Source organism: Micrasema longulum, unplaced genomic scaffold (genome assembly GCF_059751315.1).
Source record: "Micrasema longulum isolate JH-2025_06_02 unplaced genomic scaffold, ASM5975131v1 h1tg000071l, whole genome shotgun sequence".
In the NCBI taxonomy this organism is placed as follows: Eukaryota; Metazoa; Arthropoda; class Insecta; order Trichoptera; family Brachycentridae; genus Micrasema; species Micrasema longulum.
Window position 1 is genome coordinate 491278 of NW_028277278.1, and position 13979 is coordinate 505256.

The following is a 13979-nucleotide window of genomic DNA, read 5'->3' on the forward strand; positions in this document are numbered from 1 at the left end:
TAAGAAATGTGTTGTTATTTTTAAGTCTTATAAAGATAGTTTAAAATATTATTTTATACGTATATCGTTAGTCAAGATGATGAATTAAATTATATACCTTGATATACCGCATGCACTGCACTAAAACGCCGGCGCATAAAGAATTAAATAAAGGTTAGAATTTAGAATAATTTTATTAAAAATACTAATTTTACTGCGTAATATTATGTTTTATTGAAACAAATATCAATATTGTAATTATGATTATTTCAAGTTACGTCTGACTTCTGGGATATTCACATTGTCGAAACTAAGTTTTCATGGACGGTGGACGTGATGTACACAAAATTTGGTTGAAAAATATATTAAAAAACTGATTATGTACTTGTATTTTATTATTAGATTAATACGACTCAACTTGATTGTCTTTCCCGGATAGAGTCACCATTTCAAAATGAAGGAATGCTTGTTCAGGTTGCTTAAAATACCGGATTTTTTAGAAAAATGCCTGTAAGGTAAAAATAAATTTATGGATGGATTAAATAAGTCTGTTAAAAATGAAGCTAATACGTTGATGCATTTTTTCAAAAGCCTTGTTGGAATCAGATCTATTATACATTGTTGGGTAATGCCGGAACAGTCCTTTTTAACCTTATTTACAGATGTTGGATTAAATTTACTTAATTTTTGGGAGGCGTTAGCTGAAATCACCGGGTTTTTTTTCCTGAACTAGATGCGAGTCTGATTTTTTCGTCTTTATTTGTTAAAAAGTCGGAAAAATCGGAAGCAGTAGCGTCCATATTAAGTTATACAGTCACCATAAACAGATTGAAGGCTTCGCCAGTGTTGTTTTGGAGGCTTTCTCGGTTTAGTGATTTTTGTGCACCAGAAAATTGATTTTATTTATTTTATAAATGTCCCGTGAGAAGCTTGCATTTCTAACCATATTGATCGGTCTGAAGGTGACAGTGTAGTATTTACGTTCTAAACGTCATAACTTTTATTTTTGCGTTGACAATTTTTGTCAAACCACACATCAAATTTCCTTTTTCAAATAGTTTTTGTAGTAAGTGGTGCATATTTGTCTGTCACGTTAGATAGTACCCCATTGTACAACCCAACCAATGAATCGACGTCGTTTGAGCGACAGTCAATATCCGGACCAATGAACGATGTCAAAAGTTCGGAATTAAAATGTTCTAAATTTAATTTTCTCCATGGCCTTGATGTGAGTGTTTTGTAAATTGCTGTTGGTTTCTGTATATTCATTTTACAGTTCACTAATCTGCGGTCTGAAAGTCCGATGTCTGTTACATAAACTGTGATCTTAAAGTTATGCTTCAGATAAAAACTCATTTATGTACCTTCGTGTTGTATCGACATTTAATTAATATAAGTGATAACATTGTGTGAAGTTCAATCCCAATATGCGGATTTTGTTTATATAGATGGATTTATATCGACATAATTACTAAAATATAACGTGCGAAGTTTGATCACAGTATGTGGATTTTATTTGTATAGATAGTTTTAGGACTAATTGATTATGATTATAACCGATTGACAACATTATCCGCGATTCTAATATCCGAATTTCACTTCTAATTATTTTGATGCGGACGAATGAAATTACTTGAAAGTTCTTAACTTGTTTTCAGGAAAACTCATAAATAATAAAAACATTGGATAGACCAGATCAGCAACCATTTTAAGTATGTATGTAATTTTATTATTTTTTGTTTATTTTGTGTGGTATTTAAATAAATTTAATCTATCAAATATTTCTATTGTCTTTATGCTGGTCATCGATCTATTAATACACATAGACGCACCATATAGAGTAAAATATTTTTTTCAACGTACTGACATGAAAACATACCTGTAGTTACTGAGTATATTTATTTATAGCAGGGCTGTATTAAACGAGCATACATATACTACCAAATATTGGAGGATACCCATTTTTAGTAAATAAAAAAGTTAATATTTTAATGTTTACTATCAACATGAATTTTTTGTGGATCCCAATCAAATTTTTTCCTTAAATTCCATATAATTTTGACCCATTTATATCTTTTCACTGGATTTCGGTTTCAAAATCCTTTTGGAACTACGTCAAAGACTTACCCAAAGATAGTGGCATGCTTACCATGAGAAAGAACGGTATTAAAAGGCGGGTACGAACTAGGTAACGCTGGATAGAAGGGCGATGCTATCTCACATAAACATATTCCGGATAAGAAACAGGACTGCATAATATTAACCAACATTTAATATATATTAAAAACGTATCCATATCAGTGCATCCCTGTAAGTAAGAAGAGCTTCTCAATTGCGCCTCTAGGCATAGTTTGACGTTTATAAATAATAATATATTCATTTTAATATGAATTATTTGAAGCTTTGTTGAATCACTCATGAACAAATATTTACCAATAAAAAGGTACACAATTTTTTTTTTACAATGTTTATCCGAAAGGTTCTTACACGCTTTCACGACACAGGCAGACATTTTGGTTTCAATTATAAATATCACACCTGGCTGGTGGTCGAAGAACGACTAAATACGCGTTGGGCATGACTGAGCGTTTGGACATGAGTTAAGTGAATCATAGATTCAGTCTTTTGGAATTGTTGACTACCTTGCCAAATGAGTTACTATAACAAGCTCATACTAGGGTAAATGTATTTATTTTTCTTTTTGCTGACATTTCAGTGTTACAGTATCCCCCAGTGACTTCTACCTGTTTCCAAACCTGAAGAGAAGAGAGCGTGAAAAATTTCAATGCTTATCAGTTCATAGTTTACCCCTTCGTTCTAATTCTAAAGGCACTCTCTTAATACCCATCCACAATTCCTGTTTCTTCTCTAACTCATATAGTGTCCATGCCGCTCGACTGTGGAATCATCTCCCATCCACCATCAAAGATGTTACTACAGTATCTCCGTTTAAATCTCCTTCCTTAATCTCTCCTCCTTTCCTCCTTTTTCCTTTTTCCCATTGAGTAATGGTATTGAATCAAGATAATTTTTCATAAACACATACATTTATTTCTATTTTTATAGACGTATCTTTAGTTTTTTTTTTTCCTATTAAATATGTTTTGTAAGTTGGCTTAAAAAAATAAACTTTTATTTTATTGGTTGGTTGGAAGAAATTGATATTTGGCAATAAACCCGCCAATCTACAATTAAAATTATGTACAAAAAATTAAATTAAATAAAAAGAGATGGCTCACCGGTAAGCTATTCCTCATCAGAGGAACACATAGCTGAAACTGAGGCCTGTTTTGGAGAGCTTCCGAAGAATTACTTTTTGTACAGGATAAAAAAGTTGAAAAATAGTTGGACTCGCTGTATCTAGAGGTGGTAAAAAAAAATGTAACTGCTGTTTTAAAACAGTTACCCTTCTGAAACACTTAAAACAGTTTCACAAAAATAAATCTAAATTTATTGCAACAGAAAGGGAAAACATTTTTGAGAAGGGAATATGGTAGTCTAGGCATTTACAGGGTTTATGACCTGTCATTGGCTGGTTTATGTGGCCACTTTACTCACTGTAACATTCACCCCTCTCTGTTGCAACAAATTTTAATATGAACAACTCCCTAGGGAGAAAATCCAGCCAGTCTGCAAGCATTTGGACATACTCAAAAAATTGATAAATTAAATCCTTAAAAAAAAAGAACTAAATCACCAAGTGCAGAAGTAAATAAAAAATTAATTTCGGTTAGCGCGAACAATGCAACGCCCCGCCGCACTCCGTACTGTGCTTTGCCCTAACTTCAAATCTTTATCCACTATAGCTACCTACTCGTATTGTTATCTCCCAAGGAAGAAGTACATACACATTTACACATATATGCATGAAATCTCCCTGGCTCATCTTCACTCCGCCCCTCACCAGCGCAGTCCCTTGACCTTGCCCATAGTTCTGTTTTTTAAAATATTTGAAATTTTAAACAGCACAAAGTCGTTAGTCGTCACCGATATACAAATACCACCAAAAACTGAAGGTGTTTCCACAACGGAGAAGCAAATTAAACTGAAACAGTGTCATAACCACATGAAAAGAATGGGAAAACTTCACCGTTTTAAATAAACTGTAAGCCTCTTCACCATTTAAAAACAAATGCATTTAAAAGAAACTGTTTAAAAATATGACTAGGGTAATATTTTTGCACCATTCATCCCAATTTCATACAATATTGTCGGAATTCACATACAGTAATGAGGCACTTAAGCGCACAATTTTTTTTAAACGCCGACTCTGCCATTTGTATAAAAGGAATGCCAAATTTAGTATGTGGCTCAATTTTAATGTACGCTCGCATAAACAATGTAAGTAAAAAAGCCCGCCGTATACGTGCATCAAGTATATTTTAAACGTTTTCACGAAACAGCTTAATTTGTGAAACGGTAACTGTTATTGCCATTTTTATAAAAAAAAACAAAATGCCCATCTCCAGCTGTGTCGACTTAAAAGGAACGTATGTTGACAAATAAAACCAAATTTGGCCAAAAAAGTTTACTTTTTTCACTTATTCCAAACTTTTTGATCCACCTAGTATTTTATGCGTATATCCAAGATTACGGATACATATATATGAACACAAACCGTCTAACTGTGGTGCAGTACAAATTCCTCATACGACTACGGCATTAAAACTACACCAGCCAAGCTGATGGACACTGTAATGCTGTTTGAAACGTTGGCGAAAAGAATAATAAATATGCAAAACTGAGAAAAATCTAACGAAAAACCTTCAAATTTTTATAGAGAAGAACTGGATTCAATATTTCCTACTATAAAATGTTCTTCGTCTCTGTTGTAATATAAAAACTTCTACCAGGAAGCATTACTGCACTAAGTGCATACAATTCAAAGAGAACTACATTGCAAAATTTGTATAATGTAGCCGAAATAGGTGCAAGGTAGAGCAATTAATTAAGCTAATAATTATATCAAATGTTGAAAATGAATTCTAAACTCTAAAGTTCCTTGGGGATGTAGGGTTATTTAGGCAAAATTTGTAAATAATACAGGAATTTAGATGCAAATAACTATTTTTATTGTATTGTTTTGATGTAATATTTTCACAGAGTTTAGAAAAGAAGGGAGTATTTCTTTTACGAGAATTCAATGTAAGGTATGATTGAAGAAAGAGGCAGGTGGTGAAGGAGGCAGATTATGCATATTTTTTCTAGTGACTACTTAATGATATAATAATATGTAGTTCATGGAAGAGATACACATAATCTGCCTCTTTCACCACCTTGCCTCTTACATTGGACTAATGTAAAATAAAGACTATCTTCCTTCTAAACTCTGTAAAATAATTACATTGAAATAATACAACTAAGTATTAACTTGAAATCGGATATTACGACATGAAGAACTTGAGTACACAATTTTTTTTAATAAAGATTTTTCTGTGCGAAAATATTTTAAATCTTGTTTACCTTTATTTAACCTATTGTGAGGTATCTTTCAAAAATAAAATTAGTTTAGTTTTATAAACTTAAGAATATGATAATTGTTTTAGGTATTCTCTTCAATGAAGTGCAGTTATGGAACTACCCGAATTGATGAAAACGCTTTCGACAAACTCTTCTTCTCTGATGATATCTGAAACTAAGTTGTTTAGATCTATCGGTGCTGAGATAAACAATATTCACACTGATTTTGTATGGGCAGAATTTTCAAATTGTATTTTTTTGATTGTTACGCAATTCCAAAAAATTGGGTCTTTGATATTAATACAAAAGGAGAATATTTCTTCCATAAACATACAGAAAGAATCGTCTTTTGATTCTAAAATACTTCTGGGAGCTTGCGATACAGAAAATCAATTAGCGGCTCGATACTTAGCAGGAAACTTGAATATAGAAAAACCTTTATATTTTTCTTCCGGTTTAAAAGATTATAATTTGGAAACTCTTAAGGCTATAAAGGATGTTTGCTTAGATGTGTTCTGCACTTAGATATTAAAATAATCATCACAATGTCTAACCAAATTTTGCAGCACATTAAGCAATCAAAAAGCTTATATGGCCAATTAGTAGTTGGTCCCCCTGGCTCTGGCAAAACTACCTATTGTTGGAAAATTTCCGAGTATATTAAAACACAAGGCAGAAAGCCCGTCATTGTCAATTTAGATCCTGCCAATGATACATTACCATATACACCTGACATCAACATTAAATCTTTAATCAAACTAGAAGATGTTATGTTAGATTTGAAGCTCGGACCAAATGCTGGGTTAATGTACTGTATTGAATATTTAGAGTTGAATTTTCACTGGCTTTATGAACAAATATTAGCTAAAGGAGAAAAATGTTACTTTATATTTGATGTACCAGGACAGGTTGAGCTGTATAGTCACCATGGAAGTCTTGGAAGGATATTTTCATTACTTGTAAAGAAAGCTGAAATACAAGTCTGCACTGTGCACCTTGTAGATTCTCATCACTGTTCTGATGCTGGGAAATTCATTTCGTCGTTAATTCTCTCTCTAAGTGCTATGCTGAGGATAGGTTTGCCACATGTCAATGTACTATCTAAAGTTGACTTGCTGAAGAAGCACTCCGCTAAGTTACAATTTGGCCTTGACTTTTATAGCGAGGTTCTTGATTTGAATTACCTTCTAGATACATTAGATAGTGATTCCATTATGTCTAAATACAAAAAAATTAATTCTGCTTTAATATCTGTTGTTGAAGATTACAGTTTAGTTTCATTTTTGCTTTTGGATACATTTGACAGTGATAGTTTAAAGAAAGTGTTAAGTGTAGCAGATAGGGTGAATGGATATGGGTTTAAAACAAATGAAAAAAGGAATGTTAATTCAATGTTAGCTTGTGCTATTGGTATGCAAAAAGATGACTATGAGATAAATTAGTTTTCACTTCTATACAGCTTTGGCCAAATGTGTTTAGGCACCCCTAATAAATGAACATATTTATTTTTCTGGCAGGATTTCAAAAATAATGACAATTGTTTAGTAATACTGGTATATTTCTAAGATACATTTAATATTTGGTACTCATTCCTTTCGCTTCTATTACGGCACACTCTTTTTTGCATACTACCATCAAATTTTTGACAAACATAAGAGCCTATTTTATCCCATTCTTCAAATACATATTTTTTAAACTCCTGCATTGATTTTTAATTTCGTTGGCATACTTTTTTCAAAGTGCTGACCATGAATGTTCGATTGGATTTAGGTCTGGTGACTGTGGAGGCCAATTCATAACTTTCACCTTATTTTTTTGAAGTGTGACACGGAGCATTGTCTTGCTGGAATATAACGTTCTGTTGGGACCCGACATCATATAGTTTCATGATGGAGGGTTCCAAAACATCATCCAACATGATGAAATAGGTGTCGGAATTCATTCGTCATTGGCAGACAAAGAGTTTCCCAACACCTGTATTCGCCATACACCCCCATACCATTATGCTTCCTCCACCATGTTTTACTGTAGGCACTACACAATCGGGATGGTTACCTACTCTTCGACGGACATATACAGAACCAGGAGTCCCAAAAATCTATAAAAAATGAAAAAAGAAACATGACTTCTATTTCATTTTTTTCTAATAAATTTTCTGTTACCTACATATTTAATTTTTTTTTATAAAAGTAGGATTGGATTAAAATACTCACATTAATATTAGTTTCATCGGACCAAAGTATTTTAGCCCAGTCTTCTACCGTCCAATTTTTGTGTTCTTGTGCCCAGATAAATATTTTTATGTTGCATTTACTTTCCAGTTCAGCAGATAGCTTTGAAGTCGTACTAAGACAATTTTTTAATGATTTATTAACCAAAGTTCGGTCTTCGCGACTTGAGGTGATCCTCTTTCTGCCAATTTTTGGGCGGTTTTTATAAGAATTTTTCATTGTTGTTTGGACCGCACACCGGGAGCATTGAATTTTTTTAGCTGTTTGAACCTGGGTTAACCCTTCTAAATTCAATAAAATTATTTGAGACCGCTCGGTTTCAAATCCCATTTTCTTAGCATTTTAACAGAAAATAACGAAGGCTTAAATGAAAAGTATAAAAAATCGCACTTATTCACTGATTATAATAACTGGAGAGATTATAATAACGTTTCAAATATAGAACTAACCCTTAAAATGAGAAAGTATTGTTTTTAAATAAACCACGCCCCTAATTGTAGTAGGTTAGGATAGAAGGTAGTAAGTAGCAGGTAAAATCCATCAAAATACAATACAATCAGAAAGGATTGCAGTATTTAAAGACATAAACCAGTTCTGTAGGGGGTGCCTAACACACATGGCCAACGCTGTATATTATAATATTAAAACATCAACAATTGTATTATAAGTAATTGAAATCTGAATAGAATCTAATGTATGTTATTTGTGAGCATTCTTGATAAATAAAAATGTGTACTTTAAAATTGGTTTTGAATAATATTATTATGTAAAAAAGGGTACAATTTTTGTAAAACTCTTTCAATAAATAGGCATATAACAGGTATGTTATGTATATGTGTATACTATTACTACCATCGCGCCATGGCTCTTTAGGTGTGGGCAGAGAGGATGGATCGCCACACGCCTATCCTGACATACGTTTCTAGCTTCTTCAACTTTCATACATCTTGTCATACATGCCCTTCGGTTGTGTCTGCTTTTGACATGACCAGATTTAAGATTTTCAGATCGTGCCATGTCTTGGTCATCCTCGTCCTACGTTTCTCGCCATATGAATAAATATATATATATCTGTTTTACCATTCTTTCGTTATCCATTCATTCTACATGACCTAACCATCTCAGTGACCGTTTCTTAATCTCATCAATTATACCTGTTTAAGGTTTGCACTACCATTTTAAAAATAAATATTTGCATGCTTCTTGGACCCATCGCAAGTTTCATAATTAAACAAGAAATCATACAAAATAGGTATTAAATATATATTCACTGAAACTTTAGTTAAATTGTGATGTAATTGTAATCATAGCCAAAAATGTCTGTTCTGGTATGATAAATCCTTACGTTTGCATTTCTAAATGATTATATGACATTGGCATGCATAATCATAAGATTGCAAGTATCATCGAAATTTACAAAATGTTAAACAAATTAATCAGTAACACATGCATGTTCCAGAATGGTTTATAAAATAATAATTTGTATCTTATATTTTGTTGGGCATCTCTGAAATTTAACTACTGCCTCAATTTTTTAAGGCATTGTGTCCAAACAGCGGAGATCTTCAGGTATGATAACCCTGAGTCTTGGGTGGATGATGGCCTGGATCAACTCCCTTTTTTTGCTCGGGTTCCGACAAAAACCAGCACTTTTAATTTCAACCACAAATTTTCAATGGGTTTGAGGTCAGGGCTGTTGCCAAGACAGGGCAGGACACTGAACCACTTATGGTGTGGAATGCCGCACCATCCTACTAAAAGATACACTGCTCAGGACCCCTGTCGCACAAATCATCCATGGTGGCAGTTTTGGTTCTAAGACCACATCTTGATATTTTCTGGCGTGATATTACCCTCAATGAGTATCAGACATCCAATACCATGCAGGCCCACACCATGACACTCACGGGGTGGTTATGGGGCTATGGTGCACCCAGGCAACTAATCTTTGCCTGTTTGACGACAAACAAACCTGACGCCATTACTACCAAAGATGCAGATTCTAGATTCGTAACTTTGGCCGAGTCATCCTCCGTCCAATTGATGCGTTCTAAAGCCCGGTCCAGACAAATTTATTTTTTTGCCTATTTTGACTAAGACCTAGTGAAACCTAATTTTTCAAAAAGTTTCCATTAATGGCACTAGTGTACATTCTGTCGTTTTTCGGCCTTGTGGTGTAATGGTCAGCACGTTTGCCTACCATGCGAGAGGTCTCGGGTTCGATTCCGGACATGGTTGAAATGAAATAATTATTTAAAAGGTGTTTTCACACTAGAATACTTCATAATCCCTGGACTGGTACCTGAAGCGTAAGACTGATCGCCTTACCTTCTTGCAACAAAAATGATTAAGATACACTGAAATTGGTGTACCAATGCAGTGCCCTATGCACCATTAGGTGTGGAAAGGGAACGATGAGTACATTCTGTCAAATAAATACCAGGACAGTAAAAAAAACAAATCAATTATTCTTTCAAATTTATTGAATCTCCCTCAAAATAGGCTTCTTCTGAAGCAATACATTTTTTCCAACGAACAATCCAGTCATCCATCCACTTTTTGTAGGCAAACTCCGGAATCGCCTTAAGTTCCCTCTGCGAATTTTGTTTTGTCTTCAATCGAGTCACTTGGAATTTCTTCCTGACAGCCAAACAGTGAATGAACAATATTATTTGAGTGTTATGAGATGTTTGAGAAGAACATCGCTGAAAAAGTCTAGATTTGTGGAAGAGCAACTCTTGGACTTTGCACCACGATAATGCGCCGTCTCACAAAGCCAACACTGAATAATTTTTTTAATAAAAACTCAACTAATGTCATCGAACAACTCCAGTATTCTCCTGATTGGCTCCCATGACTTTTTGGCTGCTTCTCAAACTTAAATTACCAATTCGTTTTGACTCAATTGAAAACATAAAAGAAATGAACTCAAGGCGATTCTGGAGTATGCCTACAAAAAGTTTGAAAAAAATGTAGCTCATCAGAAGAAGCCTATTTTCAAGGAGATTCAATAAATTTGGAAGAATAATAGATTTATTGTTGTTTTTTGTCTCAGTCCTGGTATTTATTAGACAGAATGTATGTATTATTCCATTTGCTATGGTGAATGTTACTCCGTGCGTCGATAAAATATAGAACTTAATTTGCGCATATGCTTGCTGTGTGTCCACATAATCAAGAAATGTAATTTCTTTGAAATATAAGATAAAATGGATCCAAATTTATTAAAATAATTATGTAATATCCTCAGAGTTCAATACCGTTTATGAGCAAAAATTTTCAATTGAATGATAGACTGCTTGCATTCGATTAAATTCATTACTACGAATGATTCCTCCCTACTAAAGAAGCAAAGCAATACCGATATATCCCTAAATCCAATACAGTAATCGATTTTTATAAAGGCAATACAGCAAATACTCCATTCGTAACTTCCAGTTTAACCGTCACAATAATTTAGTATGGACACATATATAAATCAACAACACAAAATAAACTGCATTTAAATAGATTTTTTCATGTTTTTTTGTCCCTCCTGAATATTTTAATAAATGGTTCATCTGTGGTATTAAACTTACATAGATTATATGTGTATCTAAATAGAAATTTATTTAAATAATTATAATGTAATAGTGACCTGATGTTAAAACTGGGAAATAAAATGTCAAATAGCAACATCTCACAAGCCGAATTTCTTTTCGTTACTAACTTCTGCTAGAAACAAAGTTTATTTTTGTTGCACATTTGCCTACTGAACAGACGGGACCAGCGATACAAAGCTGACCCTGCGCATTCAGTTGATTAAATTAAATGTATAATACTACCATTTAGAATGGTTGATTATGCACATGTAGTAAAACTCAAATTATCCAGGTCAATGATTGCCAGATGTTATAACATAAATACTTACTAAAACATGTCCAGCAAAGTTAATTGCTTTGATGAAGAAATGCATCAGCCAGCAGCGTCCTTTATATTTGTTATTACATCTTTTTTTTTTATTTCCTGGTGACGATCCTGATATTTTGTAATCTGGATTACCGGAGTTCGGATAAGCAGAGTTCTACCGTACATAAAAATTCACTGCAATATTTTCTTAACAGATTATGGTGACTAAATTGGAAAATGATTATGAAAAATTAAAAGAAATGGAAAATAAACTTGACCAAGACCTTAAAAAATACTACACCGAAAATGAAAAATATTTAAAACTTCTTCATGAATACAATGATGTTAAAGATGCAGCACAAGTTGTCATGGGAGCACTCGCTGACTTACAAGGAACAACGGTCACTGAAATTCATAAAATATTTGACATGGAAAAATATAACAAAATGTCATAAATTTGCCCAATAAAGAAGTCGTTAAATTGTTGTATTTTATTTATTTAAGACAAGTACAACTCATACAATTTACAATTCATTCAAAATCGGCTTCTAAGATCTTTCATTATAAAACGTACATTGATAATTTTAAATGTAGTAGTAGTAGTAGTATTACATAGAATTCTTCATTTAGGTATACATTTTCAAAGCCATTAGAATTGTTATGTTTAGCTACACTTCAATGAAAAACTTGTTGCATATAGGTATGAGACATAATCTAATGTGTTGAATATTATATTTGTATAGCAACAAAACTAATAGAATTTTCAGAATTATATCTGATTTTTCTAAGCTATTTTATATTATCGGATTTCAGGTAATCGGAAATAAACATCATGCATTTTTACTTAAAAGTCCATACGGTGGTGTGGGACTATAATATTGAAGCCACGGTATAGATATTCCAATATGTGTTACCTTCAAGAAAACAATATATACTGAACTAACAATTATTTCAACTATATTAAAAACAAAAAAGAAGGGAATTCGAGTTCCTTGAAATTACTAGCATACTGAAAAATCCCATATCTACTTGGATCATAAAACACAATTTAGAGGTTTGGAAACATATTTTAATAAGTTTGATAAAATTCTAAGACTATGATATTTGTGTTAAGCAAGCAACAATAATTAATATTAAGAATTTTAAATGGGATGGCTATATATAGCCATGAATAAACACATACACAGTTGCTGTGTAGGATTCATGTTCCATGTTGGTCTATGACCATATTAGTTTATTTTTCCTCTGGGGAAACTTATTCCCCACCTCTACATTGAGGTTGCGAATGGTTGAGGAAAGTATTGTGACTTGTTTATAGTGACATTAATCGTTAATCGTATGGCAAGTCAGACAATTACTTTCCTAGTACAAGAAAGTAATTTCTTGACTTTCTGTAAAATTAAAATCATGTTATTTTAGCCATATTCTTGTTACGCCGTGAGTATGAAATTTTACTTTTGCAAGTAAATTGTATACAAGAGTTTCATTGCCGTTTGTAGTTTTCTTTGATGGTAAATTGCATTTTCTTTCACAGTACCAATAAACTGTTACCGTATTAAATAACACCCCAAAAAATGTTCAGTAGTAAAAAACATTAAGGCAGTGTAAATAAGACACAATCAGCTTCCCGCAGCAATATAATATAAAGCTACCAATCCTCTATTACATTACCCTCTGTAAGGCCTGACAGGTGATTTAGCAACACCCTAACCTGTCTAGTCTAACTCAGGTTTACCAAACTCACTCCATTACTTATTTACTTACCTTCCACAAGGCCTGAGTCGGTAATGAGCAAAACCTTGACACAGCCTCACTAACAGTCTGTTTATTGATACATCCAATGCACCCAAAGTTCATCATATCCAGAGTTAATCATACTTAATTTAGGTATAACAATATAACAAATATACAAAAATACAATGTTGCCGCACCTCCTGCCTGGGAAAGTGAAACATCCCTAACTTTATTGAAAAATAATACTATCTATACCGTTTAACAAAATAGCACCTATCCTCTATCCTCTATCCACATACTCATACCATAACTAAACTGAAGAATGTTTCACAAGGAAGAAAGGATGCGCGGAAACGTTCTGTCGAAGGCTATTTTATATCGACTTAGATCTACAAGCATCCAGATACATTGGTAACTAATGACACAAACTAGAGTAAACTAACCAAATGTGCAGCTTCCAGGCCAATATCAACTGCAACAAGGCACTAAAAATAAATGTATGAGAACCGATTTTCATAATTAAAAATAAATATTCATAACAATTAAATAATTTAAAAAACTAAAATACATAAAATTATATTTACTATTTTTTTTTTTAATTTCATTAAAATTGAAGACAATAAAAATTAATCTATACATTTAAAATTACCAGATTTATCGAACAAAATTAAACAATTTTATTTTAAT

General features: G+C 32.8%; 2 protein-coding genes across 5 annotated transcripts; both read left to right on the forward strand.

The window, feature by feature from the left end:
* The first annotated feature begins 12 nt into the window (after window positions 1-12).
* On the forward strand, window positions 13-13616 carry LOC148284990 (DNA repair protein SWI5 homolog). 4 transcript variants are annotated; one of them, XM_088231812.1, is made up of 3 exons: window positions 67-153; window positions 1638-1691; window positions 11774-13616. In XM_088231812.1, the coding sequence occupies exon 3, from the start codon at window positions 11777-11779 to the stop codon at window positions 12011-12013; it is 237 nt and encodes a 78-aa protein (XP_088087938.1). In that variant the 5' UTR covers window positions 67-153; window positions 1638-1691; window positions 11774-11776; the 3' UTR covers window positions 12014-13616. The 4 variants fall into 4 exon arrangements, with proteins under 4 accessions (XP_088087953.1, XP_088087938.1, XP_088087946.1 ...); XM_088231820.1 differs by having other exon boundaries at window positions 71-153; window positions 1638-1695; XM_088231827.1 differs by lacking the exon at window positions 1638-1691 and having other exon boundaries at window positions 13-153.
* LOC148284991 (GPN-loop GTPase 2-like) lies at window positions 5666-8413 on the forward strand. Its single transcript, XM_088231785.1, has one exon. The coding sequence runs from the start codon at window positions 5985-5987 to the stop codon at window positions 6879-6881; it is 897 nt and encodes a 298-aa protein (XP_088087911.1). The 5' UTR covers window positions 5666-5984; the 3' UTR covers window positions 6882-8413.
* Window positions 13617-13979: the final 363 nt, after the last annotated feature.

What these genes read in the sequence shown, in the direction of transcription:
- LOC148284990 (XM_088231806.1), top strand. Translation starts at nt 5,551, where the DNA reads ATGGAACTACCCGAATTGATGAAAACGCTTTCGACAAACTCTTCTTCT. An exon ending in ACAATATTCACACTGATTTT is followed by an intron (nt 5,668 to 11,773) that starts GTATGGGCAGAA and finishes TTTTCTTAACAG; the next exon opens with ATTATGGTGACTAAATTGGA.
- LOC148284991 (XM_088231785.1), top strand. Translation starts at nt 5,985, where the DNA reads ATGTCTAACCAAATTTTGCAGCACATTAAGCAATCAAAAAGCTTATAT.